The sequence below is a fragment of the Bactrocera dorsalis genome, chromosome 2 (genome assembly GCF_023373825.1).
Source record: "Bactrocera dorsalis isolate Fly_Bdor chromosome 2, ASM2337382v1, whole genome shotgun sequence".
NCBI classification, from domain to species: Eukaryota; Metazoa; Arthropoda; class Insecta; order Diptera; family Tephritidae; genus Bactrocera; species Bactrocera dorsalis.
Genome location: NC_064304.1, coordinates 79,095,311 through 79,120,785, shown reverse-complemented (window position 1 = coordinate 79,120,785; position 25,475 = coordinate 79,095,311). Strand labels below are relative to the sequence as shown.

Genomic DNA, 25,475 nt, shown 5'->3' with positions numbered 1-25,475 from the left:
ATAAAAGCAGTCAAAGATTGGCCTTGACCCACCAACATACATCAACTCCGCAGCTTCCTTGGCTTATGCACGTATTACCGCCGTTTTGTACCTGGATTTGCGAACGTGGCTAGAAGGTTACATGATTTAACAAAGAAGAATCGCCGTTTGTATGGCAGTTGGAACAAGAAAAAGCGTTTGAGCAGCTTAAAGAACTACTTTGTACGGCTCCGATGTTGGCTTATCCAATACCTGGAAAGAAATTCATCCTGGATACAGATGCGAGCGCTTATGGAATTGGAGGTGTCCTGTCTCAGCTCATCGAAGGGCAAGAAAGAGTAATTGGGTATTACAGCAGAGTGCTCGGGAAACCAGAGAAAAACTACTGTGTGACGCGAAAAGAACTACTAGTTGTAGTGGAATGTGTAAAACATTTCCACAAGTATTTGTATGGACAACGATTCTTGCTGAGGACTGATCATGCTGCATTAAAATGGTTATTACAGTTTAAGAATCCGGATGGCCAAATTGCACGATGGATCGAAAGATTACAGAATTACGACTTCGAAACAGAACACCGAAAGGGGATTCACCACAAAAATGCGGATGCATTATCACGTCGCCCTTGTCCACTGGAATGTAAACATTGCTCCAAATCAGAAGGAAAAGAAGGTGTAATCGACGTGCGATTAATGAATATAGAACCTGAAGATGATTGGACTCCTCACCGCATCAGAATCAATCAGCTGGAGGACCCTGATCTTGCAAAGCTGATAATAGCCAAAGAAAATGGGGTACGACCACCAAAGGAACAAATAAGTAACGAGAGTCCAACGGCAAAAGCATATTGGGCCCAATGGAACAGCATAAACCTCGTTAATGGATACCTTCATCGTACCTGGGAAAGCGAAGATGGCAAACAGTCTCGTCTGCTGATCATAGTACCGAAGTCCATGATCCCGAAAGTATTGAAAGAATACCACAATGGACCTAGTGGAGGGCACCTTGGAATTACAAAAACTATAGAGAGGATTAAACAACGGTTCTACTGGATCGGTTGCCGAGATTCCATAGCAGAATGGATAAGTAATTGCGTAGAGTGCATGGCAGCTAAAGGGCCTAAAGCCAAAAGTCGCGGTAGGCTACAACAGTACAACGTGGGATCACCATTTGAACGAGTCGCAATAGATGTTGCAGGTCCGTTCCCAACCAGTACGGCCGGAAACAAATATCTACTGGTTGTCATGGACTATTTCAGTAAATGGCCAGAAGTATATGCCTTACCAAACCAAGAAGCGAAGACAGTAGCCGAAGCGTTTGTAGAAAATTGGATAACAAAGTTCGGAGTGCCCGTCGAATTACACTCAGATCAAGGCAGGAATTTCGAATCTTCCATGTTCCAAGAAGTCTGTACATTATTGGGCATCCACAAGACACGGACAACAGTGTTACATCCACAATCAGATGGAATGGTGGAGAGATTCAACCGAACGCTCGAAGAACATCTGCGGAAAATCGTTGATAAAGATCAACGGAATTGGGACAAGTGCATCCAGATGTTCCTGCTGGCGTATCGTTCAGCGAAGCACGAGACAACTGGTTACACGCCAGCAAAGATTATTTTCGGATCTGATTTGCGACTCCGTGCTGATCTTAAGTTTGGAACGAATCCTACAGCTGTAAGAAATGATGGAGATTATTGTTCTGCCTTAAAGGAAGAAATGAATGAATTGCATCTAATGGTAAGACAGCATACGCATCTGATGAGCAATAAGATGAAGGACCGGTTCGATCAAGCGGCAAATTCAAAAGGTTTTGAAGAAGGTGATCTGGTCCTATTGTACAATCCACTTCGAAAGAAAGGCTTGTCCCCGAAACTGCAGACAGCCTGGGAAGGACCCTATATGGTGATGAAACGACTTAATGACGTGGTATACCCCATACAAAGAAATGGAAAAGCACGATGTAAAATGAAAGTAGTACATTTGGAGAGGCTCGCCCCATTTGGTTCAAGAGGATTTGTGCCTAATCGGGACGATTAAGCTTTAGTGGAGGGCAGTGTTACAAAAAGTAGTATTAAGTTGTATTTGTATTGCTATATGCATCCCTTATTATGAACAATAGCTGTAGGTATATGGAATAGCATTTGTCTTATTGTAGACATCTGGCGCCGCGGCTGTCTGCTTGTCGAAACAATAGACATCTGGCGCCGCACTGTCTACTTGTCTATTTAAACAATTGCTGAGTCTGGCGCCGCGGCTCTCTGCTTGCGTCTGGCGCCGTATAGCATTATGTTCTGGTAATTTCCAGACGCAATATTCTAGAAGGACACGTCGGCATCAGCGAGAAGTGCGTGGCTATATAAGCCGTGGCAGTGCCAACGTAATCAACCAGTGCTAAGAGTAAACTGATATAGTGTAGACGAGTTGTAAAATAAAGGGATTTTGTTGAAGTGAATTAAACGGCTTTTATTTGTCAATCCAGAGGTACGAACCTAAGTAAAGTAAAACTAGCAAGGAGTAAATTCGTAACAACACCTTAAAAATATTATGGCCAATGCAGTATTACCGTTGGCGATACCTTTCTAGAGACACTAATATGGGGTACTATTTCACCAGGTCCTTTGTAAACGAGAAGGTGGGAATTAACACTATTTGCAGACATTTAATACAAAAAACGAAAGGGATAAGACGCATTGCTTATCATTAGTAAAGTAAGTAGGTGTGGTTTCCTAATAAACACTTCTTTCACCAGCATCGAACTAGCGCCTATTACTGCAAGGTAACTAGCACTTATAATCTGACTAAGCTGCATTCATATTACCCTTATTTACACTGAAGAGCAAATCTGGAACAAGGATTACTTAAATGAACTTTTATGCACTGCATTGTATACATGGATTATTTGTTTTATCGAAAAAATGAAAAGTAGGGAAAAACTACATGTTTCCACTTTTGCATCCACTAAGTAAACGTTGGAATTTAGTATTCGAATCGAAATTTCTCACAGAAGTTTTCAATTCTTTCTTGTAATACGGTCAAATGTGCTTCAAATACGGGGTGTAATGGAAGAAATTAAACAAAAAGTTGAAATTTATTTACCTGGTGGGCAATCTGCTCGCGATACTGGCAAGAAGCTTAAAATCTGCCACGTAGCGGTTTTGCGACTGGAAAAAGTAGAAACCTGATAAGGCCAATATGTAACAAGGGTTTAAGAGCCATAAAAATTCAAATGCAAGAAGCTAAACAACTTACACCCAATAAATTAACTATCGTAAAGCAAGGATTACCGCTTTTAACGCAAAATGTTTTCGTCTGGGCATTGTTTGGGATAAATGTTTAAAGATTTGGGTGTATTACGCAGTATAAAGTAGGTCCAATCGTAAAAGCCGATGTAAGATAAAAAAAGCAATATCTGGACATTTTAAAATAAAATTTACCGATTGCTGGATTATATTCCAACATAAAAATGATTCTAAACACTCTTCGAAATTGGTTAAAATTGCAATATTTTTAAACAATGAAGCAACTTGCGCAAAGCCCAGAAATGAATTAAATAGAGAACTAATGGAGTTTTGGAAACCGTAACTGGCAAATTACCCGAACCCACTAAAAACTATTAGGAACGGTTTCGTCAGATTCTAGTTTTGCTCATCACTGTATTTCTCTGTAAGTTGACAAAAATTAAACATTTGAACAACATGAGGTACTTAATGCTACGGAACCTATAACCAAGCTGCAAATTTATTCAAATCTATTAACCCCACAAACTTTAAACAAATTCGATTTTATTGTTTTATTTATCTTAGGGATTCTTGCGCAAGTCTAATCCTTGTTGTCAATTACTTTAAAAGCAATTCAGAAATATATACATAAATTCGGTGCTGTTATCTGTGCTTTAAATTATGCTGAGATCAGCACACGTAATACAAAATCTTGATATAGTAACCAAAGCTAGTAGAACGGCACCTGTATACCGCCCTACATAATACTGATATTATTACACATAGCATTCGTTTCTAAAACTATTTCTCAACACTATACTATTAAAAAACAATGAATAAAATTCGTCGCAGTAATAGAAATGAAAAGATTCAAGTTCCTTTCAATGAATTTTATCAGGAAAAAAAAAAATGGAATAAGAAGTTTAGTATTTATTTTCAAAATAAGTAAACCGTTAAATTAGTATGTAAAAATGCGTATATTACTGATATTTTTGAAGACTTATTATATACATATATATGTATTTAGCATACAATATTTTCCAATTAGATTATGCTTATAAAGAGAACCTTAAATTTGTCTACGATCCTGTCATATTCTTATTATTGACATACAAGTATTAATCTTTATATTAATAAAATCATTCTAACAACTATACACATTTTGGGTCCTAACATTTTTGTGTTAAAATACCTATTTAAAGGCACAAATATTTTTGCACTTTTCAGCATATTGCAAACATATGGATGTAATATTGTATGTATGTGTAAAAATATTTTGTTATTTACAAATACACTCTGTTTTCTGTAATTACTAAATATTTGCGGATACTGATTATTCGTGGATTAATTTCAATATAATGACTCTTATAAATAAATATGATAATTGCGTCTTAAACTAAATAAAAAAATTTGATATTCTAGAAATGATCCACTTTCACTGAGACTGTATGAGCAGCTGCGTTGCTTGGTAAGTCGATATTGTCCCACTCCGTATGTAAGTTTTTCTCGCTGTCGGTGGCTTTCAACGCCAATCCCAATGATGCTGTTCTGCCCGCGCAATGTGGAATATTAAGTGTTACTGGCACAAGAAATTCGAGCCCTTGTGGACCACACATTACTAAGGGAGATAACATTGTTTCACCTACGAATAAATATTAAATGTAAGTCAGATTGATGATATACATTTGCGTACTATTTATTTTTGATAGTTTGTATTATTAAAGCTTTGATTTACATATATACAGTGTGCTAAAAAAATTTACATATGTACATACATATGCTTTCGATTAACAACTTCAAAGACGTACGAAGTACATACATAAGTATGTAGGTACATATTAATTGGCTAACACTAAAAACCAATGCTAATGACATAACATTAATTAGAAATAGGAAATCTGCGATTATCGTGTCCCTATGTGAAAATACATAGATTAGTGCAAAAATTAATTATCTGATTCTCTAAAACGAAATTTTTAATTGAATTCTTTGCCGACATTTCCAAACCGAACCATTCATAACGCATGAATTGGAAGCAATTTCACAAAAGTGTGCGAAAAGATTTAATTTCTACTGAACTGAATCAAATAATTTACAATATTGTTTTGTGCTAGTTATTTTCAAAATTAAATCTGTCCTGACTATATGTCGACAAATATTCGTATTTGTATCTGCTTACAAATATACTACGTTTTTTATGGACGTTACTACGCATAATAATATCATTTTTATATACATAGCAATACAAAAAGGAAAACAACAAGGGTTACAATGCCAAATTCATGCATGGCTGCGGTGGATTGGATGGGAATTTTCGCTTGCGGAATTCAATTAATTCCGTAACTTACGTTTCAAATTAATAACTAAATATTAAATATTTTATTATAAATAATGTCCTCTACGAAAGAAATATTGTTTACATGCATTTGTATATACATATTATACAGAGTATTATAGTTTAGTTCACCTAACGGTTGTACGTATCACCTAAAATTAAGCGAGATAGATATAGCGTTATATATATGTATAAAACAGATCAGGATGTCAAGAAAAGTTGAAATTGACAGTATGTTTGTCCGTCCGTGGAAGCTGTAACTGTGTAAAAATTGAGATATCTCGATGGAACTTGGTGAAAAATTAGGAGTTCGTAGATGGGCGACCAGTGCCACAAATTGCCATTAACCGAAAACATATAAAGGATCATTATTAAGCCCAAAATTAAGATATAAAGTTTTAGTATTGACACATTGGATCGCAGTAACAAGGGGCATTTTGGTAAAATTTTTTTGAAAAAGTGGGCGTGGCACCCCCTCCTAAGCTACAAGAACCAAATTTGCTGCGTACAAATCTTATAAGAACTTCTACCGAAAGTGCGAAAATGGATGAATTTGGAGGATAACCCCGACCACTTCTCTTATAACAGTACTGTTAAAAGCTACTAGAAAGCTTTATAGGAGCCGGTGGGAGAATTGGATAATGGGCGTTGCACCGCCCACTTATTGGTGAAATCCCATATCTCGGGACCCGTCTAACCGATTTCGACAAAATTAAGTATATGACATTGCCACGCCTACTTGCCATATAACTAGCACAATTTTAAACTCCGCGTTCAGTTTCTGGTACACAAATCAAGAAGTAATTAATATAACGGGATAGAACTCTGCACGAATAATGACTTTAGTATGTGCCATCTTATGAACAAAAATTGTTTAAGTCCAAAAAAAATGTTCAAGCCCCTAGGTACCGAATATTTAGACCCCGGTAAGTATAGTTGACTTTTGATCGAAAATGTCGGTCAATTTGTGATATATATAACTGAAATTAAGGGATAATCCTTCTCTTACAATGGTATGACTGCATGTGAAAAATGTGTTGAATCGCCCCCCCATATACTTAAAATTAAGATTATCGAATTTCGGGGTCACTTTGTATCGCATATATCGACCAATCTGTGAGTTATCCCAATGAAAATAAAAGTGTGTGCTTTACTCATATCAATGTATCTTTGTGCACAAAATAGATGCATTTGAGAGAAAACTTGGCCTAATATCGAACTTCCAGCCGACTTTACTCTATATGATTAGTTTGACACCTTAAAGTATTTTCTTGGCTTTGATTCTTGCAGGTTGCAAGAGTTAAAATGTTCGCCTGCACCCGAACTTAGCCCTTCCTTACTTGTTTTTAATTGCTATTGTCAGTGTACATTTACTTATAATTTTCTGGTGTTATTTTATTAATAATTAAATGAGTATAATACACATGTATATATATATATATATATATATATATACATATACATATATTATCTACAAATATTATCTATTGCCAACTGCATGCAGTAAAGTGTAGTAATGCGAAATTGTGCGAGAGAGTTATACAAGAAGCGGTAAATAAAATAGGGCGTGTCGCAAACGTACAGTGAATTTTTGTTATTTCTATTACACCTAAAAAGTATTGTATTCATTTATGTATGTATGTGATGAAACAAACCGTTTTCCATATCCAGTGGGGGTCCACCAACGGCTTCTCCCAACCTTGGATCACTAACTGTGAAATATATTTCTTGCTTCACGCCACTTTGGATGGCGCCCGGTGGTATCTGGAGAGAAACATTCCAAACAGCGTCCGCTAGCGTTCCTCCACTCGAATCAAAGATTCCACGTGTGGTGCTGGGTTCACGTGGGATGGATGGAAATGCATCTGTAGATGAAGTAGCTGCAATAGGCGGAGCTGTTGTAGGTATAGGCCCAGCTATCGGTAACGATATGTTACTAGTATAAGGTGTACTACTTGCTTTTGGTGGGCCTACAGGTAAACTTGCTTGTGATGTGTATTGTGTTTCTAAAGATGTACGGCTGTCTGCCATGGCTGCGTTAGGTGGAGGCCCTGTGCGTTTTAAAATATTTGAAATATGAAATGGTACACGTGGTGGACGAGTGTTTATACATTTAGTTGGTTGTGGTGGCTCTAAAGCTTTTATTGGTGGCCCCTCTACAACTAAAGGAAATTTTTCAAATACTTCGTCTAAGAGCTCACGAGACTCGTTACTTGATGTTTGCATTACTGCATCGCTTTCTTTTAATTCGTTGCTGGGAAGTTTGCACAATGTTGCCTCGTCGTTATCTGTACCATCTAAATAATCATCTATATCCTCACTTTGAACAAGAGGGGCTTTAGTTTCTGGAGGATCGAGCGATTGTGCTACTGTATTTTCGATTACTGTGTCTGAGGATTTCTGTAGGTCTGATCGACTTAAGGCTTCGTTCATCTGATTTCCTTCAGAATTTGCACAATCAGTATACTCTTCTTTCTTCTCATCAGTCTCATTTTCACGTGAATGCAAAATACTTTCTTCCTTAGTTTCATATATAGGCTCTGGACGAACAGTCTCCTTTTTTCTGGAAACATATATTGGTTCAGCCATGCTATCTAATGCTTCCCGGCGAGTTTGGTAAATTTGATCCCTTAACTGAGCACGTGTTTTTAAAGCACTGTCTTTGACTTCACGTTTACTTTGGTAAATTGATTCACGTTCGGATTTGTCATCACGCTCTGATTGACTACTACTATGTGAACTGCAACCTTGCTCCCTATTCCCTCCCTGAATCTCTTTTTTAAATTCATTCGGTGGATTTCGTCGAATGCCGCGTGGCAGATCCCTGTGGTATTGATAAGTTGGTTCCACCATTTCGTTCACGGTCGAACTATAAAAATGTCTGCGTGTCATAAGTTCTGAATTTGGAGCTCTATGTTGAATTTGTGGATTAAAAGCATCCATTTTACTTTTATATACACCCTGGTCATAGCCTGACCCAATGGAAGAATCAAAAACAGGTATTTTACGTCCAATGTGGTCGGCTGTCGTGGTACTATGCCGTCGTATTATTTTCCGACCGTTTCGATTAGCAGCCGCTATTGCCTCAGCCTGTCGGCGTTCCAAATCAATAAAAGCTCTATTTGCATATAAATCTTCATGTTCAGAAGTTGTATACTCTTCTGTCGAGCCTCTATGCTTTCGAGGAACCGTACCCATATTTCCATATATATCTTCACTTTCTAAATTTTGATATGTACTATTTATTAAGTCATGATGGTAATGACCGTCGTATCGTTGTCTATAATACTGTTCTCTTGGCATCATGTTATGGGAACCCATGCCACTTCTCTGCGATCCATGGAAATATCGATCCTCAAATCCAGCTGGATATGTGGGGTATTCATCTGGGTAGTAGGGTCTTTGCATACCATGTTCAAGCATTGAATGCTGTCGTTTAATCGATGACTTCGGCCTCCGTTCTGGTTCAACCATACTGTTCATACGCCTTAGAGGCTTTGTTGTTTTAATAAAAGCGTTTTTAATAGCCACCAAAGGACTTTTCAATACTGATTTCTTCTTCGTTTTGTGCGGTGGTAAAGGTGGAGGCATTATATTTTCTAAGTAAGACTTTTGAGGCAGTTGATAAGTGTAACAATCAGCATTATGATTTGGAGACGGTTTTGGTGCAGCAATTTGACCTGGGTAACTGGAGATTGAACGTGAACATGGATGACCTGGTGGCGGGGGAGGTGGTGACATCGCATAACAACCCTCAAATCTTTCTTCATATGGCTCCATTTCGCTAAAGATGTTATTGAGTGAATCGAAAATTGAGAAATGAATTCAAGAGAAAAGGGCTTTCTGACCGGTTTCATACATACACGTAAATAAAAATGGTTTATGATATGTTAAAACCTGATTTGACGAGAAAATTAATTCTGTGAGGTTTCTTTTTCATTTAGTTTATCTCAATTTAGTGTATAAGAATGTGTATAGTTTTTACTTGGTTCTACTGAGAAACGACATATACAATTTAATCGTAATGAACTTATTCAAATACGATTAATTAAAAATGAAATTACTTTTCGTAAAATTTCGATTTAATTGATTATAATAGATTGATAACTTCTTGTAGTACTTTTTTGGACTTTGGATTGGGACATGAGTTTTTTACAAAACTAACTCTCATTTTAAACTTTGGGCATTTTCTATTCAATGGACTAATCGTATTAAAAATCTGCGCCTTGATATAAGGGAATACTTGTTAGATAACTACAAGAGCAATGTACGAGTATATCTGCTTATGTGTAATGAATACAGTAACAAAAAAGTAGATACACAAAATGTATTATATAAAGTTTGAGAAAGATGAAGTAGGTAGATTACAGGAAAAAGTATAGATTGATAGCAGAGGTGGTAATCCTAGTTTCTTTTTTTTAAATACGAAATGTGATTTTATTATTGCCCTTATCGTATTACAAATCTCCAAAGTCTCAAAAAATACCAATTATATATTCTATTAACTGGTTCTTACGGTTTAATAACCTGAATTTGTATGTGTGCTTCTTTTTTTCTTATTTAATTATTTTCAAATTCTTTTCGTATTTATACATATATTATTGTGAATACTTCGGTTATATTTATTTTATTTTTGTAAAAAATATTCCAACTCTTTATTTTGCAATACCAATCGGAGTTATTTTCATTTATAACTTGCACCAAAAAATTATTTAAATACAAATATATGTAGAAAATCTAAGGGGGTGGAAATGGATCTTGAAAATGTTATTTATGGGTTAGTTTTGTACCATGTATTAATATATGTAAACGTATTCTTAAGTAGAAGGAGATTTAAACTATTAACTATGTGAATGTATTATAACCCACAACCTCATTTTATAAGGCATTTAGAAATTAACTAATTACAAATACTAAGAAAAAGTAAATTTAGGAAATTAAGCAATGCATATTTTCCTTCTCTAAGAGTTTAATATGCAGTGAAAATGTTATCCCGAAAAATGTTTTATTTTCGTTTTTTTGGTTTTGCAAAATAAAGGTGATATCTCGTAAAAAATTATCATTTTTATCTCTGCACTTAATAAATTTTGATTAGCATTAACCGGAACAAATCACAACTATATTTTGTATATAAACAAAAATAAAAACATTTTTCGTTAACACACATCCTTGAAAGCAGTGATATACTAACTATGGAAAATATAAATAAATTGCTGAACTTTGAATGAACTTATTGATAATTCAATTACTTGTTCAGAGCAATATCTACGTTTTCCATTTGTATGGAATTTGTATGTGTATATTTGTCAGCATTGTAAGTATGTTATGCGCGATCATTACCTCATGTTGTGATGGTGCGCTGTTGTTCCAATTTGAGGTTTGCGGTATAATTCAAATGCGGATCCGCGCTGCTCTCGACTGCCAGCCAAATCTAGTGGGTTTCGTTCAGGTGTATGTGAGGGAATATTTCCTTAAGCAAAAGATACATTTACAATTAACAGGACGATCAATATAAATTTTTTTTAATAAAATTAGTCCTGGGTAAATGGATTTAATCCAATACAAATGCACCACATAAATATAATCGTAATCAGTGGAGGCAGAATAAACTTATTGCCAACTGAACTACACATATATTTTATATATATATATTCAGTTATTCCATATCAGAACTGTACGATAGATATTTAATTGAATCTAATTTTTATCCACTAATGCTTTGGTTAGCAGTTAACTTACCAATTGGACCTGGCATGCCCCGATGTGGAGCAATATAAGGCCCTGTACCACTGCCGCCGTTGTAATGGTGGTTACCAACATATCCGTTGACTGGAGGAGCAGAATATTGTGACTGTTGGACGTAATTGCCACCGCTGCTATATGTTGATTGCATGCCGTTGTTATTATTATTGCCAAGGCCTGGTGAGCCAGGTGTTTGCTGGGAGTAATGATGATGAGAAGCTGCTAAGGATGAATAAAAAAATCCATTTGGTGAACGCGGAGAGCTCGAGTCCTAACAATGAATATTTTCTTTAAATAAATACATACATTTTAGAAAAGTATTTTTCAACTTACCCCACTTTCCCACTGACCTGTGCTGTTACCTCCTTGCATTGGTGGGCGATAATTTTTGGGTTTGGGTGGGGGAACTGGTTTAAATGGGCCAGTACCATTTGTCGATGATCCATTACTGCCGTTATTATTTATATTCGATGTCGGTACAATCAAATGTGGATTTTTCGGCAATTTGTTGTAATCAGCTTGCGAAACGGAGTTATTGCGGCTATTGCAAAGTATTTTTCGTAGTGATGTTATCAAAAAATTAAGACGGGGACAAGTTGAAGGACAAGTGACAACCAAATCGGATAAACAGAGGATGAGAAAGATAAAATATTTAGATACATGGGAAAACAAACACAAAGATAACGTAATGAGCTGATAAGAAAAAAATATATTTTGCACAGGTAATTTATAATGGCTGTTAAAATTCAAATTAAAAATCATGTTTATACTAATATACTATGTATATATGTATGTATGTATGTAAAAATTATACAGTTTTATTTGCGTGCATGCAATGCATAAAGCTAAAGTCGACTTGATGGCTTTGAATTAGACCATATCGGCAATCAAAATTCTTCTCGACTTCTGCAGTTGTATCCGCTTTTCACATTGCATTAACGTTAAATAAGTTCAACAGCAAATGGGTAAATTGCAAATTGTTCGGTGTATGATAGAATAAAAGAAAGAAAATATCGATACAAGAAATTCCTGAATTCGGCTTTATTCGTATTCAAACAAGTGTGTCGCAAATTGATATATTTTCAATAATATGATATTTTTGACGTTCTACAATTTTATTACAGCCGATTTTCGCATTGAAATTTGACGCTAAGTTATTACATGTAGATGTGAACATTGATTTACTAGCCAACACTGCCGGTTTACAAGCCATGGCTGGATGTCGATAATGCAAGTGTACTGGATGTAAGCGTAAATGATATCTTCTTCACCGTTTCAAAGAAAATGTTTACAAATAAGTATTGAGCGGACATTAAACAACACATGTTATGCAAAGAAACGTTTACCCAATCAGAAATTTCAGTTTGCATGGTTGATTTTGATTTGTTGTCATGCAGTTTTTGTTTGTTTTTAAAGAAATAAATAAAATATACGAGTTATTTATTGAATCAGTAATCATTTAGTTAGTAATACCGCGGGTATTTTAAATGTCATTTAATTGTTGCAAACAACATTTAGAGTATCTTTAAAATGTATTAAAATTTTCAATATTGTGTCCAATATAAAATAAGGGTAGTCATTTTTTAAGTCTTTATGCTAATTATGTGTTTTAAACATATACTCGAACTGATAACGGCCTAATACTACACCCGCGGTATTTAAATATTATTAGAATATATAATTTCCTAATTTACTCACCTATATTTTCCATAGTCAGTTTTTGTTTCAACTACCGGTTTACGTGGACTGTTCTCCAGTCCCAAATTAGATGGTCGTTGCAATTGTCCGTTACGTGAATCTGAGAAAAATTTTAACAATTGGTTTTATATATTATAGATAACAATGCCAATTAGAAATTACCGATATTTCTAGCTGTATTGGCCTCATGATAAGTAGCTCTGGCCGGACTTTGACGATTAAGATCATTTGGACCTGAAAAATTTCGATGGTCGTGGCTGGTGCGGGCATAGTCCACACCCTTAGAGCCAATGCCAACTGGTGGTAGCGGACGACTAAAAAGAAAAAACGTAATACATATTAAATCTTTCAAAAATATATATTTTATTTATACTTACTTTGCATTCGGTACTGACTTAAGATCATCGGGAGCATTCGGCCCAAGCCTGCCTAGATTTTGTACAGTTAATTGCGAAGCATTATAAGAATCATAACTGGACATACTATCATATGAATTGACATTTGGCTGTGTGGCTTTGTTGCCAATACTTGGTTGGGTAGAGATGGATGCGTTGATAAGTGCTTGTCGCTCTAATGAAGAGTGTTGGCGATCGATTGAGTCGTTAACATTGCGAGAGATGTATTCAGCTTGCACCTCTTCATTGACAATCGCTTTGCCAAACAGACGATCTTGAGCTGATCGGCCCAACGTTCCACCCGAACTATTCGTTCTAGAAGATGGGGGTATCTCTACCAAACCTGGTTTCAATTGACGATCGATGCGCGGTGGTAGATCAGGCGCATGTATTCCATACAAAGATTGTGGACGTGTTGAAGGTGTTGTTGAAGGATCGGTCACTCCGCCACCTGCACCAATTTTACTTGATCGTGTCGCATAAGTCTCATACTTATTGGTTTCAATGGTCTGTCGACGGGTTGAAGGTGAATTAACGGCATGTTCGTAAGGAACCTTGTGTTTGTAAGAGATTAGTTTAATACGAATATAAGCTTTCATTATCCATTTTCACAATTGAACAAAGTTTTGTAAACATTTTACTGAGTCTAATATTTTTTGTAAACGTAGTATTTATTTTTTGCGTAATATTTGATTGAACGTACGAACAAACAAACTTAAATAATTTCCCTGATTTTAAATGTTAGCAAAATATATCACAAATAAATAAATATACGTTTGTATGTGTGCATAAGAGTGAATGGTTGTGTAGATGTATGCCTCTTACCGTATATGGAGGTGGTAGTCCATCACCAACTGTATCTCTATCCCTATCCAAGTTATCCTGATTAGTGGCAATTGACGGATCTGAACTCGATTTAACCAATTGCGGCAAATTGCCAAGGGATAATGATGTTGACGGCCCTGGACTTAATTCCAAATCGGATTCCGGACTCGATGCGTACGATAAACGGGAGGTGGTCATGGGGAAAAGGAAATCATCGGACAGGGACTCAATAGGCTAAGGGTAATTCATTAGGGATATGAAGTGTAAGTAAGTTTGTAGGATATTAATGTAAGACAAGGAAAGTATGATTGGTTTGATCAGTATTTGTATTTGTCAAAAGGCGAAACAAAAGTCGCATTTTAAGACGAAAACAAAACAAAGAATGTTTAAAAAGTAGCAATTAACATCAAGAGAGAAACATAAAACAAAAACAAAACATTGCATTACAAAGATAAACGAAATTAATTGAATAACATATACATATAATTAATGTATATATGTAAGTGTAGCCGAGCAATGATGTCCAATCAAATGAATTAAAGTCAACCGAAGCCGGACGAAGGACAATACGAGTAAGGAATAAAGGTAAAGTACATTTCATATTTATTGGGATGTATTCAACAGTAAGGGATTAATAAAGCAAGGAAATTACCATAATGATGATTTTCGCAATGAGTTTCATTAACATGGGAAAAACGAAATAGAAATACAAAAACATTTAGTTAGCAACAGTGTGATAGATATATGTATATGAAGGAATGTATGTAAGTATGTTTATGTAAGCTTAATAAATAAATAGTACATTATTAGAATTTTGTTCACTCAACTACATACCACATATTGCACATACTTATGTATGTATTCATATATTAAAACGACCGAAAGTACATACAAGCGTTATTAATTCTAATATACTTACATACATTTATTATATTAGAAAACCGATGTTTTAATGTCTTCAAAAAGCAAATTTACGAACTGGTACACTTACAAGCATTTATAATATACATACATATGTTAACATAAGTTGGACTAAAACTAATAACAAATTTGTATATATTTACATTATAAATTTGACGAACAAATCACAAACACACATTGTAACGGATTACATGCGTAGGGAAAATTCTTGACACTTTCAGAAACATGTACACATACTTACATACATATGTATGTATGTATATATGGATGCAGTTAAAATTTTCATACAGATGAAAAGAAGTAACTGTACGCTTGAAATACGAGTCGTATTCGAGATCATAAAACATATTTGAAACAAAGTGGTGGCTTACACCATTCATAAAATGTGCAATTACTTCAATTCAAATAAATTAACATTAAATCTCACGCCATTCGTTCATTGCTACTGCCAAAGTTATTATTTGATTCAGCAGAAATTCTGCGTAATTTGTTGTTTGTGTAGTAGCTATTCTTGTTGAAGTTGTGATAATGCATGCTAGGTGGCGATGAATTTTTAATTGAGGAAGCGGAAGGAGGGTTTAAAGTGGAAAAGTTTCTAGCAGCCGGTGTTGGGATTTCACTCCCTTCTACATGTGCCTCAGCTTTATTAATATTATTTAAAATGTTTTTGGATGAATTGATTACAGAATGGGCTGTTAGTGGCATGGACACCTCAAAGTTACCGTTTTGATTATCTTTCCCGTTTCCTTCGTTGTTGTTTGTTATTTTAGTACTGGCGGGCATGTGTATTTGTTTATTGGGTTTACTGTTTGCAATTAAATGGGAGTTGTTTATGCCAATTTGCGAAGCTAAAGGATTATTACTCGTAACACTTTCGTCAACTGACGTTAATGACACAGGCTCCACTAATGTTTGAATCGTATTAGATTGATCGGTTGTTTTGCTATTGAAATATTCATATGTGTGATTTCCCTCTTTCTTTGTATCGCTTAGTAAATTTAACTTTGAGTCAAATATAGCTGGTTTATGTAAGAGCTCGTTATAGTAGTAGGCAGTGGTTCGTGGTTCGATGGTATGCGGCGTACGTCCAATATTTCGGGAGGATGCATTACAAATGGATCCACTACTTCTGGCATTATTTAGATTACCATCACAGCTATTGATCATTGAGAGTCCATTAATAGCAGAGGTTATATTTTCTATTGCCATACTATCATGACTTCTAGTGCTTTCTTGATTTAGCTCATCTGATGGACTTAGTAAGTTTGGTTGGGAGGTGTGGTACTGTGATGTTACTTTATCAAGGGATACATTATTGATGTCATTCGAAAAGTGCATACCCGAAAACTTTGTGGCTAAACCACCAGGCATAGATGAGGATGGCTTTATAATTGGCACTACTTTGTAAAAGCAATGTTGCTGTTTTATCTTACCGACTGGCGTATTGGGTATGGAATTATAATTTATTTCGTTTCGTAATGGTAGCGGGCGTGGTGGTGTTAGAGACCTTTGGTACGTTAATAGTGAGAAGGAATTCCTGCGACCAATGGAACAACGGGTTACTGAAGATGATGTAGGGCGACAGCAAGGGAAGTTGCATGGTGGTGCGATATGTGGAGGAAATATCACTTCATTTGGGGACTCTGGGAACTATGGGGTTACGGAGGAATGTGAAAAATATTCGAATTGGTAAAATATTAATAGTTACCTCCACCAGTTAATATAGATAATATTTTAATTATATTACGTATAGTCAAACAAATTACAACATTATAAAAATATGTATCGTTTTGTATTTTCCTAATGCTAGATTTAGTTATTAGGGTGGACTTAAACTTGCAATAGTAATTGAAAATGTACTCTGATTATTGAATTTTCTAAATATTATGTTCAAAATATTCGGTACTTAAATTTTTTAATGTAATTTTTCCACTTTTAATTTTCATAAACCAGTTAAGGGGAGTTTGCTATTTTTAATCTGACAATAATTGTATGGCTCAGTTAACCAATATGACACAATTAGTTGAGAATTTTATAGATATATTTTTTACTTTTTGATGATGCAATAGCTCCTCGTCAGAAGATGAAGGGTTTTTGATTACAGTTACGTATTTAACTTCGATGGAAAGTAACACTTTAGCTATGTGAATTATATAGCGATAATTTGGTTCGTCGGATACTCATTTACAGCTCTGTACTAGCAAATCATTTAATTTAACTTATTAAAACTTAAGATTTAATCCTTTGGGTTAGTAATACATCCATACATACGTATTTGTATTCATAAGCACGAGACATCTTGTAAGTATCGTTCTTTCAAAACACCAATCCTTAAGTCATTATAATCCTTAACCAAAATTTAAAGATCTACTATGAAATTATTAGTAAATAAGTAATATTTTTCAATATACTAAATCGAGTAATTTCCTTGCAAGGCATAAATCGAGTTAAAATTCTATATTGTCTGAGTAATTAAGTACAATCATAATACATATGTGTTAAACTAATGTATGATTGCTACATTAATTTTGTTGTACAAAAATTATTAAAATATTGTGAATGACCGCTAGATCCTCTTACCTTCGACTCAGACATCCACACCGCTCCACTTTGCTGCAGATCAATTGCATCGCGTAGCTTTCGATACCATGATTCCTCATCGTTTAACACAATCTGGGTGCTAAATATATGTGACCAAATACGTTCGAGTTTCTGACATTGTTCTAGCAATTTTTTCGAGCTCTTGTGTGCCGATTTAGGCAATCCATGTCGCAATTGTTTAATGACATGTTTACTGTCAGTCTTTAAAAATATAACAATCGGATAGAATTGCGCATAGTTTAGGCGGTCAACCGCATTCGGAGTTATATCCAGTAGGGCATGTTTGCCGCGATCCATTATATCCCGTATATTTGACAAGCGCACTATTCTACATTTTGAATTCGACTTATCATCATCTTGTAGAGGTACAGAGAACTTATCGCGGAAATCTTTAGCAAGCTTTTCACGTGCTAAATCCGAGATTGGACCAAAAAGTACAAGCGGTCGAACGAATCCGGGATGACGCAAAACAACTCGTTCGTATGCAGGAAATTTTGATATGCTATCGGCAAAAACAACGTCATCCCAATTTTCTCTAGAAAGGCTCTTTGAACGGCGTTGAGTAGATCTATTATATAAATAAATTTTATGTTAAAACCCTAAAAGTAGAGTGTATTCCAAGAGTATTCATAAAGACCCGTAAAAGTATAGTAATTCCTTAGAGTATTCACATATAGAGCCTTATTATGATTGACATTCGATTTTCTAAGCTAATCGAATTAATGATGGAATTGAAGATTGATTGTTCAAAAAATGTTATGAAGTGCGTTGAGCGTCACCGTTTCAGTCGAACAGAGTTTTGTTTCGTTGCTATTGTGTTTTATTATGAGCTTCAATGAAACTTGATTTTTATTAATTTTATACACTAGGCTCAAAGCAATGAGAACAAAATTTGAATGACTTGAAAAGTTAAGCGCGAGTGAAATACACAAACGCGTAGTAGTAATAGTAAACGAAAATTGGTTAGATCTGCTATTTATGTTACAGTCGAAGATCGATTAAAATGTATACAAGGCTGGGTTAGGTTAGGTGAGCTTATATTTTATTGTAATAAATAAAAATAACCTTTTGAAAGTGAATTTTACCTCCTTCTTCTAAAGAAATTTCCGCGAGATTCATTTGAATTCATTTCCTTTTTGTTTGCATTGAATTGTGCAGTTGCCAATTCTTCAGCTCGAGATTTATTAGGGATAACACCGCGCTGCATCTCTTGGTGTCCTCTACCTATTTTCAGTACTTGCCATGAGCCAACAACACCATTGTGTAGTGTATCAATTACACGAAAAACGTCTCCGGCTTTGAACGCCATCTCACCTTTCGAAGGATTGTCGCAGTGAAAGTGGGTTTTAATATGAAAAGAATCACCACGCTGATTCGTCACCACCTCATCATAGTCATCCTTGCAAAATTGCACAATTAAATCGATCCGATCTTGCAAGCTGAGTAGAAAAAGAACAGCTTCTTCACGAGTTACGCCATGCATATCCATATCATTGACTTTAAGGATCTTATCTCCAGGAGAAAGTCCCTGCAAAGATGCTGGGGAACCAGGTTGAACGGCCGTAACAAATATTCCAGATTCGTTTCCACCCGTCAGTCGTATTCCCACGCTTCCCTCTTTTTGGAAGGATATAAATCGTGGCTCCGACGATTGTCGCGAATGTGCCATTTGATCTGATTCGAATACTTGTCGACGTGTACTATAAAAGTCCTCTGTGCTTCCATTACCATTGACACGAGGAGGAGGTGGTCGCGGTGGCTCATCGCTTCGTGCACGGTTACTATTTGGAGGAGTTACTGGACGGTCGAGCTGTAAGAGTGAAACACCATCCATGATAGGGCCACGTGAACGACCCCTTGGTGTCAGATTACTTTTTTCCTCATTTATTCCATTTGCTGCACCATTCATTATCGAACGAGTCGGCGGTTGAACATATAAATTCTGAGATGAGTAATTTGCACCTCCTAAATATGGATCATCCAAATTATTACTGCAGTTGGAAACCTGTGCTTGGTGGCTAATATATAAATTCGATTGTGTAGCTGAGTTATTTAACTGACTGGTCATTGCTGTTACCGCCTGATTGGTGATGTCGCGTAAAACCACCAAGTTTAAACGCTCCTTACAGCCATCAATAATTTTTTTTGCCTCCTTCAAATTCATTGTGTCTCCACAATTTGTGTTATGTATTCTCGTAACTACATCACCTTCTTGCAGCGAATAGCCATTGGCCGTTAATTGATCACGTGCTCTCGTTGAAATTTCTTTGATGAATAATCTGCAGCCAAGCACAATGCCATAGTCGTCCTTTTTGCTACCTTTTGAGAGGGTAACTTTAATGGGTTGCGCTGCATTATTTTGCACAAAAGCGGTATTCAGCGAATTCGGTGGACTCATGGTGTTAGGTACCGAACCCGCTGGTTGAATTGGTGCGCCGTTTACATTCGACGCAATTGCCCCTACCGAGCTCATGCTATGGGAATGATGATTCTGTGCGATGGAACTCAGAGGCACACGCCGTTTAACCACAAGCGCTACGGTGTTGCCGCTATCCCTTAAGACTTGTACAGCAGTGGCATATTCAACATTTTCTAAAGACACTCCATTCACCGATATTATACGATCGTTAACTCTAAAGATAAATAAATTCAATTTTGTATCATTAACATTAAACATACAAATGTAATATGTAAGAATGACTGTATTTATTTACATATGTATGTATCTACACAAATTTACATGCGTTTAGATAAGGAACTAATTATCACCTCAGGCAATATTATTGGGTCATTGAAGGTTTAGTTGATCAAAGAATAACTAATAAAGTAATTTTCTCAAAACAGTTTTACACTCTTTCATATGTATGAGGAGTAAGTGGCAGAAACTTATGTCAATTAATATACTTGGGAGAGTGTTAACAGTTAATATTCTAGTTTATTAAGTTTAGTTGGAAAAATTTAATTTGTATCTTAAAGTAAAATTTGAAAGAACTTAAAATAATTTCTAATGTGGCTATTTCTATGTAAAAATGAATTTTTAAATAGTTTTTATTAATAAAAGCCATGTTTGCAACACTGTGACATAAAAAATTATAAGTGGGTTCCATAAGTTTTTCCTAACCATTTTGCCCTCCTCGAAATATATGGTGATATTTGGAAAATGAGATTTACTTACAGGAAGTCTTTTAATTTAAAATGGATAATGAATTTCAATGAAAATAATTTATTTAAATGAATTAATTCGATCTCTATTGATTATATGAGTAAATTTTATACATAAGTACTCATTCCCTAATTTTTTGTATCTATTTTATTTTTTTTTTCTTTTGAAAGGTAGTATCGAAAAAACTTTTTGATGTTTAATGGAAGCCGGGATCATACTCATAATCTAAATAATGATACCTGCATATTTAACCAAAGAACCATAGCATACTGCTTTACTTTTACTGCTTTTATGTCATACCCAACTTTTAGCCATTGCCGTTGCCGATTAAACGGTCGGACACTACATAAAACATGTTATATAAATAATGAGGTATAGAGTATATTTTTTTTACAGTCTGTCCAAACTCTTCGAAATATAGGGTTTTACAATATTTTAGTTTGTAGAAATATTTAAGGTTCGTAACAACCAGATCATTTTTCAAAGATTTTTCAAGTTAATAATATGTGTTAGACTAAACTTAAAACGCACTCAGTTAAGGACCCAGTCTCGGAAACTCTGGGTATACTAATTATTGACGAAAAATATATTGTATAGAATTTGCAAACTGTAACCACTTAATTAATTTGTTGCCAAAAAATCTACTTATTAGAAGATTGGTAAATGATGTTCCGAAGTCACAACTGAACTTACTAAAGTTCAGTTAAAGCTTCAACTTGCACACCTTTCTTTATTTCATATTTACACATCAAGACCAACATTTCAATACAAGCATATGTTATAAGTATGTACACACATTCATAACTCTACCAAAGTATATTTACCGTATTTTTTAAGATTTAAGGTAATATAGAAATAATAGAAAAGGCAAAAGTCAACCATCTCAACCATCGAGACAAAGAACCAAAAATAAGAATGTTGATTGTTGACTATGCAGCTATACATATATATATATATGTAAGTATTTATAAATTTTATATTTACTTTAACTGGCATACTTATAATTATTTTGAACAAAATATTGAAAGACTGAATTAACCCATTTATTTTTACACATACTTGAGCATATATAATAGTACAATCAGTTCCGAAAGAAAGAAAGTTAATTGCGAACTCCATTTAGTATTTTGTATTAGTGATACGAGTATAATGGAACTAGGTCGATGAATGTACGTATGTATAATAGATAAAAGGAGGGTCTTCAGCAGAGCATCAGTTTTTGTATTTTTTTGTCTGTTTTGGTTTTTTACTCTATAGGGCAAATATTGTACATACGAGTAAATGCTAACGAACTCCAAGTCCATCTTGCCATGTACGCAGCTGCTATCACTTCTATTCAATATAATTTTATAATTTAAATTAAAAATAACTCAACCGGAGAACCTTTTTAAGATTGATTTTTCGGTGGAGTATCATTCCTTCGTTTATGGAAAAGTATTTCAAATCAAGGCAAACATGTTTTATTTATCATAACTCTCCATACTTTGAAAAAATAAGAGGAGATTTTGTACCGGTTCAGCAACTTCATTCTTGACAATCCAACGCCTTAATGGTTTCAGAGTTTTTTAAATCTATTTGTAAATGACCTCCTATTGCATTTTTTGGATCTTTTGAACTGCGTTTTCCGATTACGTTACTTTGGAACTAAACTACTACGAATTTGAACAAAACAAGCCTTATCAAAATCTACGCCACATTTCGAATAAATTTTAACTTGAATTTAAACTAGGAAAGTTTTACGTGAGCGTTAATTTCTCTATGACTAATTACGTATTCTAGAGTCACTTAAGCCGCCGTGTCGAAACGCGGGCGAACTGGCAAACATCTACTCGTATACTTTACCATAGCTATCTGATTCTGTTAAATAAAAATATATAATATTTCAGTTAAAAATCTCGCATAAACCTCATATCAACGAAGTAAGTATTGTTTCCAAACTTAATTAGACAGTTTAGGCGCTAGAGCGTTTACAAAGTTGAAACAAAAATGTGACTTTTCTCAAAAACGACTTTTCATTTTGAACACTATTGCCACGCCCCTGGTGGTGATAGAGAAGAGGTTGAGGGCAATAACTCGGTATAAGGGAACTGTGGGACGGCATTTCAAACTCCTTACGTACAGCTGCAACCGAAACCATTGGTTTTCGGAAAGTGCAAAAGAACAGCTGGTACGACGAGGAGTGCCGTGTCACAGCGGAGAGAAAATAGTCTGCCTACCTCGCAACGTTACGATCGACCACAACACGTGCGCGATGGGATAGAGACCGAGAGTTGAAGAGGGAAGCGAGACGCATTTGTAGACAGAAAAAGATAGAGGCCGAAATGCGTAAGTACGAAGAGCTTGTTAAGCTGGCCGACAGGGGTAATGCTCGAAAATTCTACGAAAAGATGCGGCGACTTACAGAAGGTTTCAAGACCGGAGCATACTCTTATAGAACCCCCAAAGGTGATCTAGTCACCGATGCCCAGAGCATACTTAAATTATGGAGGGAACACTTCTCCAGCCTGCTGAATGGCAGTGAACGTACAACGCCAGGAGAAGGCGAACCCGATTCCCCAATCGATTACGATGGAACAGACGTTCCATTGCCCGACCATGAAGAAGTTCGAATAGCAATTACCCGCCTGAAGAACAACAAAGCGGCGGGCGCCGATGGATTGTCGGCCGGGCTATTACAACACGGTGGCGAACAACTGATAAGGTGCACGCATCAGCTTCTTTGCAAAATATGGTCGGACGAAAGTATGGCCAACGATTGGAATTTAAGTGTGCTATGCCCAATCCATAAAAAAGGAGACCCCACAATCTGCGCCAACTACCGTGGGATAAGCCTCCTCAACATCGCGTACAAGGTTCTATCGAGCGTTTTGTGTGAAAGATTAAAGCCCACCGTCAACAAACTGATTGTACCTTATCAGTGTGGCTTTAGACCTGGAAAATCAACCACCGACCAGATATTCACCCTGCGCCAAACCTTGGAAAAGACCCGTGAAAGGAGAATCGACGCATACCACCTCTTCGTCGATTTCAAAGCTGCTTTCGACAGCACGAAAAGGAGCTGCCTCTATGCCGCGATGTCTGAATTTGGTATCCCCGCAAAACTAATACGGCTGTGTAAACTGACGTTGAGCAATACCAAAAGCTTCGTCAGGATCGGGAAAAACCTCTCCGAGCCGTTCGATATCAAACGAGGTTTCAGACAAGGCGACTCCCTATCGTGCGACTTCTTCAATCTGCTGTTGGAGAAAATTATTCGAGCTGCAGAACTTAATCGAGCAGGTACAATCTTTTATAAGAGTGTACAGCTGCTGGCGTATGCCGATGATATTGATATCATCAGCCTCACCATCCGCGCCGTTAGTTCTGCTTTCTCCAGACTGAACAAGGAAGCAAAACAAATGGGTCTAGCAGTGAACGATGGCAAGACGAAATATCTCCTGTCATCAAACAAACAGTCGTCGCACTCGCGACTTGGCACTCACGTCACTGTTGACAGTCATAACTTTGAAGTTGTAGATAATTTCGTCTATTTAGGAACCAGCATTAACACCACCAACAATGTCAGCCTAGAAATCCAACGCAGGATTACTCTTGCCAACAGGTGCTACTTCGGACTGAGTAGGCAATTGAAAAGTAAAGTCCTCTCTCGACGAACAAAAACCAAACTCTATAAGTCGCTCATAATTCCCGTCCTGCTATATGGTGCAGAGGCTTGGACGATGACAACAACCGATGAGTCGACATTGCGAGTTTTCGAGAGAAAAGTTCTGCGAAAGATTTATGGTCCTTTGCGCGTTGGCTACGGCGAATATCGCATTCGATGGAACGATGAGCTGTACGAGATATACGACGACATTGACATAGTTCAGCGAATTAAAAGACAGCGGCTACGCTGGCTAGGTCATGTTGTCCGGATGGACGAAAACACTCCAGCTCTGAAAGTATTCGACGCAGTACCCGCCAGGGGAAGCAGAGGAAGAGGAAGAACTCCACTCCGTTGGAAGGACCAAGTGGAGAAGGACCTGTCTTCGCTTGGAAAATCCAATTGGCGCCACGTAGCGAAGAGAAGAAACGACTGGCGCGCTGCTGTTGACTCGGCTATAATCGCGTAAGCGGCGTCTACGCCAGTAAAGAAGAAGAAGAAGGAAATCTACTCTTGAATTTGATATGACTATGTATATTACCGTAAAGGTATATGTCCCGATATTCCCTAACTTTAACAAATTCAGAGTTAAATAGAGATTATTTTTTGATATTGATATCATTTCGTGAATATTTTAGGTTTACTAAACATTACTCATCTAAATAAGTGTATAAAAAGTACATTTTGCTGCACAACTTCACTTACTGTAAACGATCTTCGGCAGGACCACCCTTTAGAACGTCGCTTACAGCTATAGATGGATCACCATTGGCAAAATGTGGGTTGTCGCGACCGCCTGAAACTGCAATACCAAATCCATATCCCGGAACACGTGTCACAGAAACCGTGTGGTATTCCCATGTTGTACGATCACCCTGTAAAAATAAAAAACGATGATAAAAAATATTAATAGATTCATAAAATTATGAATAGACACACACATTTGCATA

At 36.2% G+C, this 25,475-nt stretch overlaps 1 protein-coding gene across 16 annotated transcripts in view; it reads right to left on the bottom strand.

Annotated features, from left to right (window-relative positions):
• Nucleotides 1-4,117: 4,117 nt before the first annotated feature.
• The window catches only part of LOC105232047 (tight junction protein ZO-2), a 61,904-nt gene continuing 40,546 nt past the window's right edge, over nt 4,118-25,475 (bottom strand). For 7 of the 16 annotated variants that reach the window (XM_049448763.1, XM_049448766.1, XM_049448768.1 and 4 more), the window contains 12 exons: nt 25,231-25,400; nt 18,805-20,352; nt 17,699-18,287; nt 14,198-14,431; nt 13,355-13,926; nt 13,140-13,291; nt 12,978-13,077; nt 11,613-11,820; nt 11,277-11,550; nt 10,878-11,007; nt 7,193-9,321; nt 4,118-4,844 (listed from right to left, as the gene is read on the bottom strand). In XM_049448763.1, the coding sequence (XP_049304720.1) occupies nt 4,621-4,844; nt 7,193-9,321; nt 10,878-11,007; nt 11,277-11,550; nt 11,613-11,820; nt 12,978-13,077; nt 13,140-13,291; nt 13,355-13,926; nt 14,198-14,431; nt 17,699-18,287; nt 18,805-20,352; nt 25,231-25,400 (6,330 nt within the window). In that variant the 3' untranslated portion in view covers nt 4,118-4,620. Of the gene's footprint in view, nt 4,845-7,192; nt 9,322-10,873; nt 11,008-11,276; nt 11,551-11,612; nt 11,821-12,290; nt 12,545-12,977; nt 13,078-13,139; nt 13,292-13,354; nt 13,927-14,197; nt 16,769-17,698; nt 18,288-18,804; nt 20,353-25,230; nt 25,401-25,475 lie in introns of those variants that run through there. The other 9 variants (XM_049448765.1, XM_049448772.1, XM_049448773.1 and 6 more) reach the window with 7 other exon arrangements.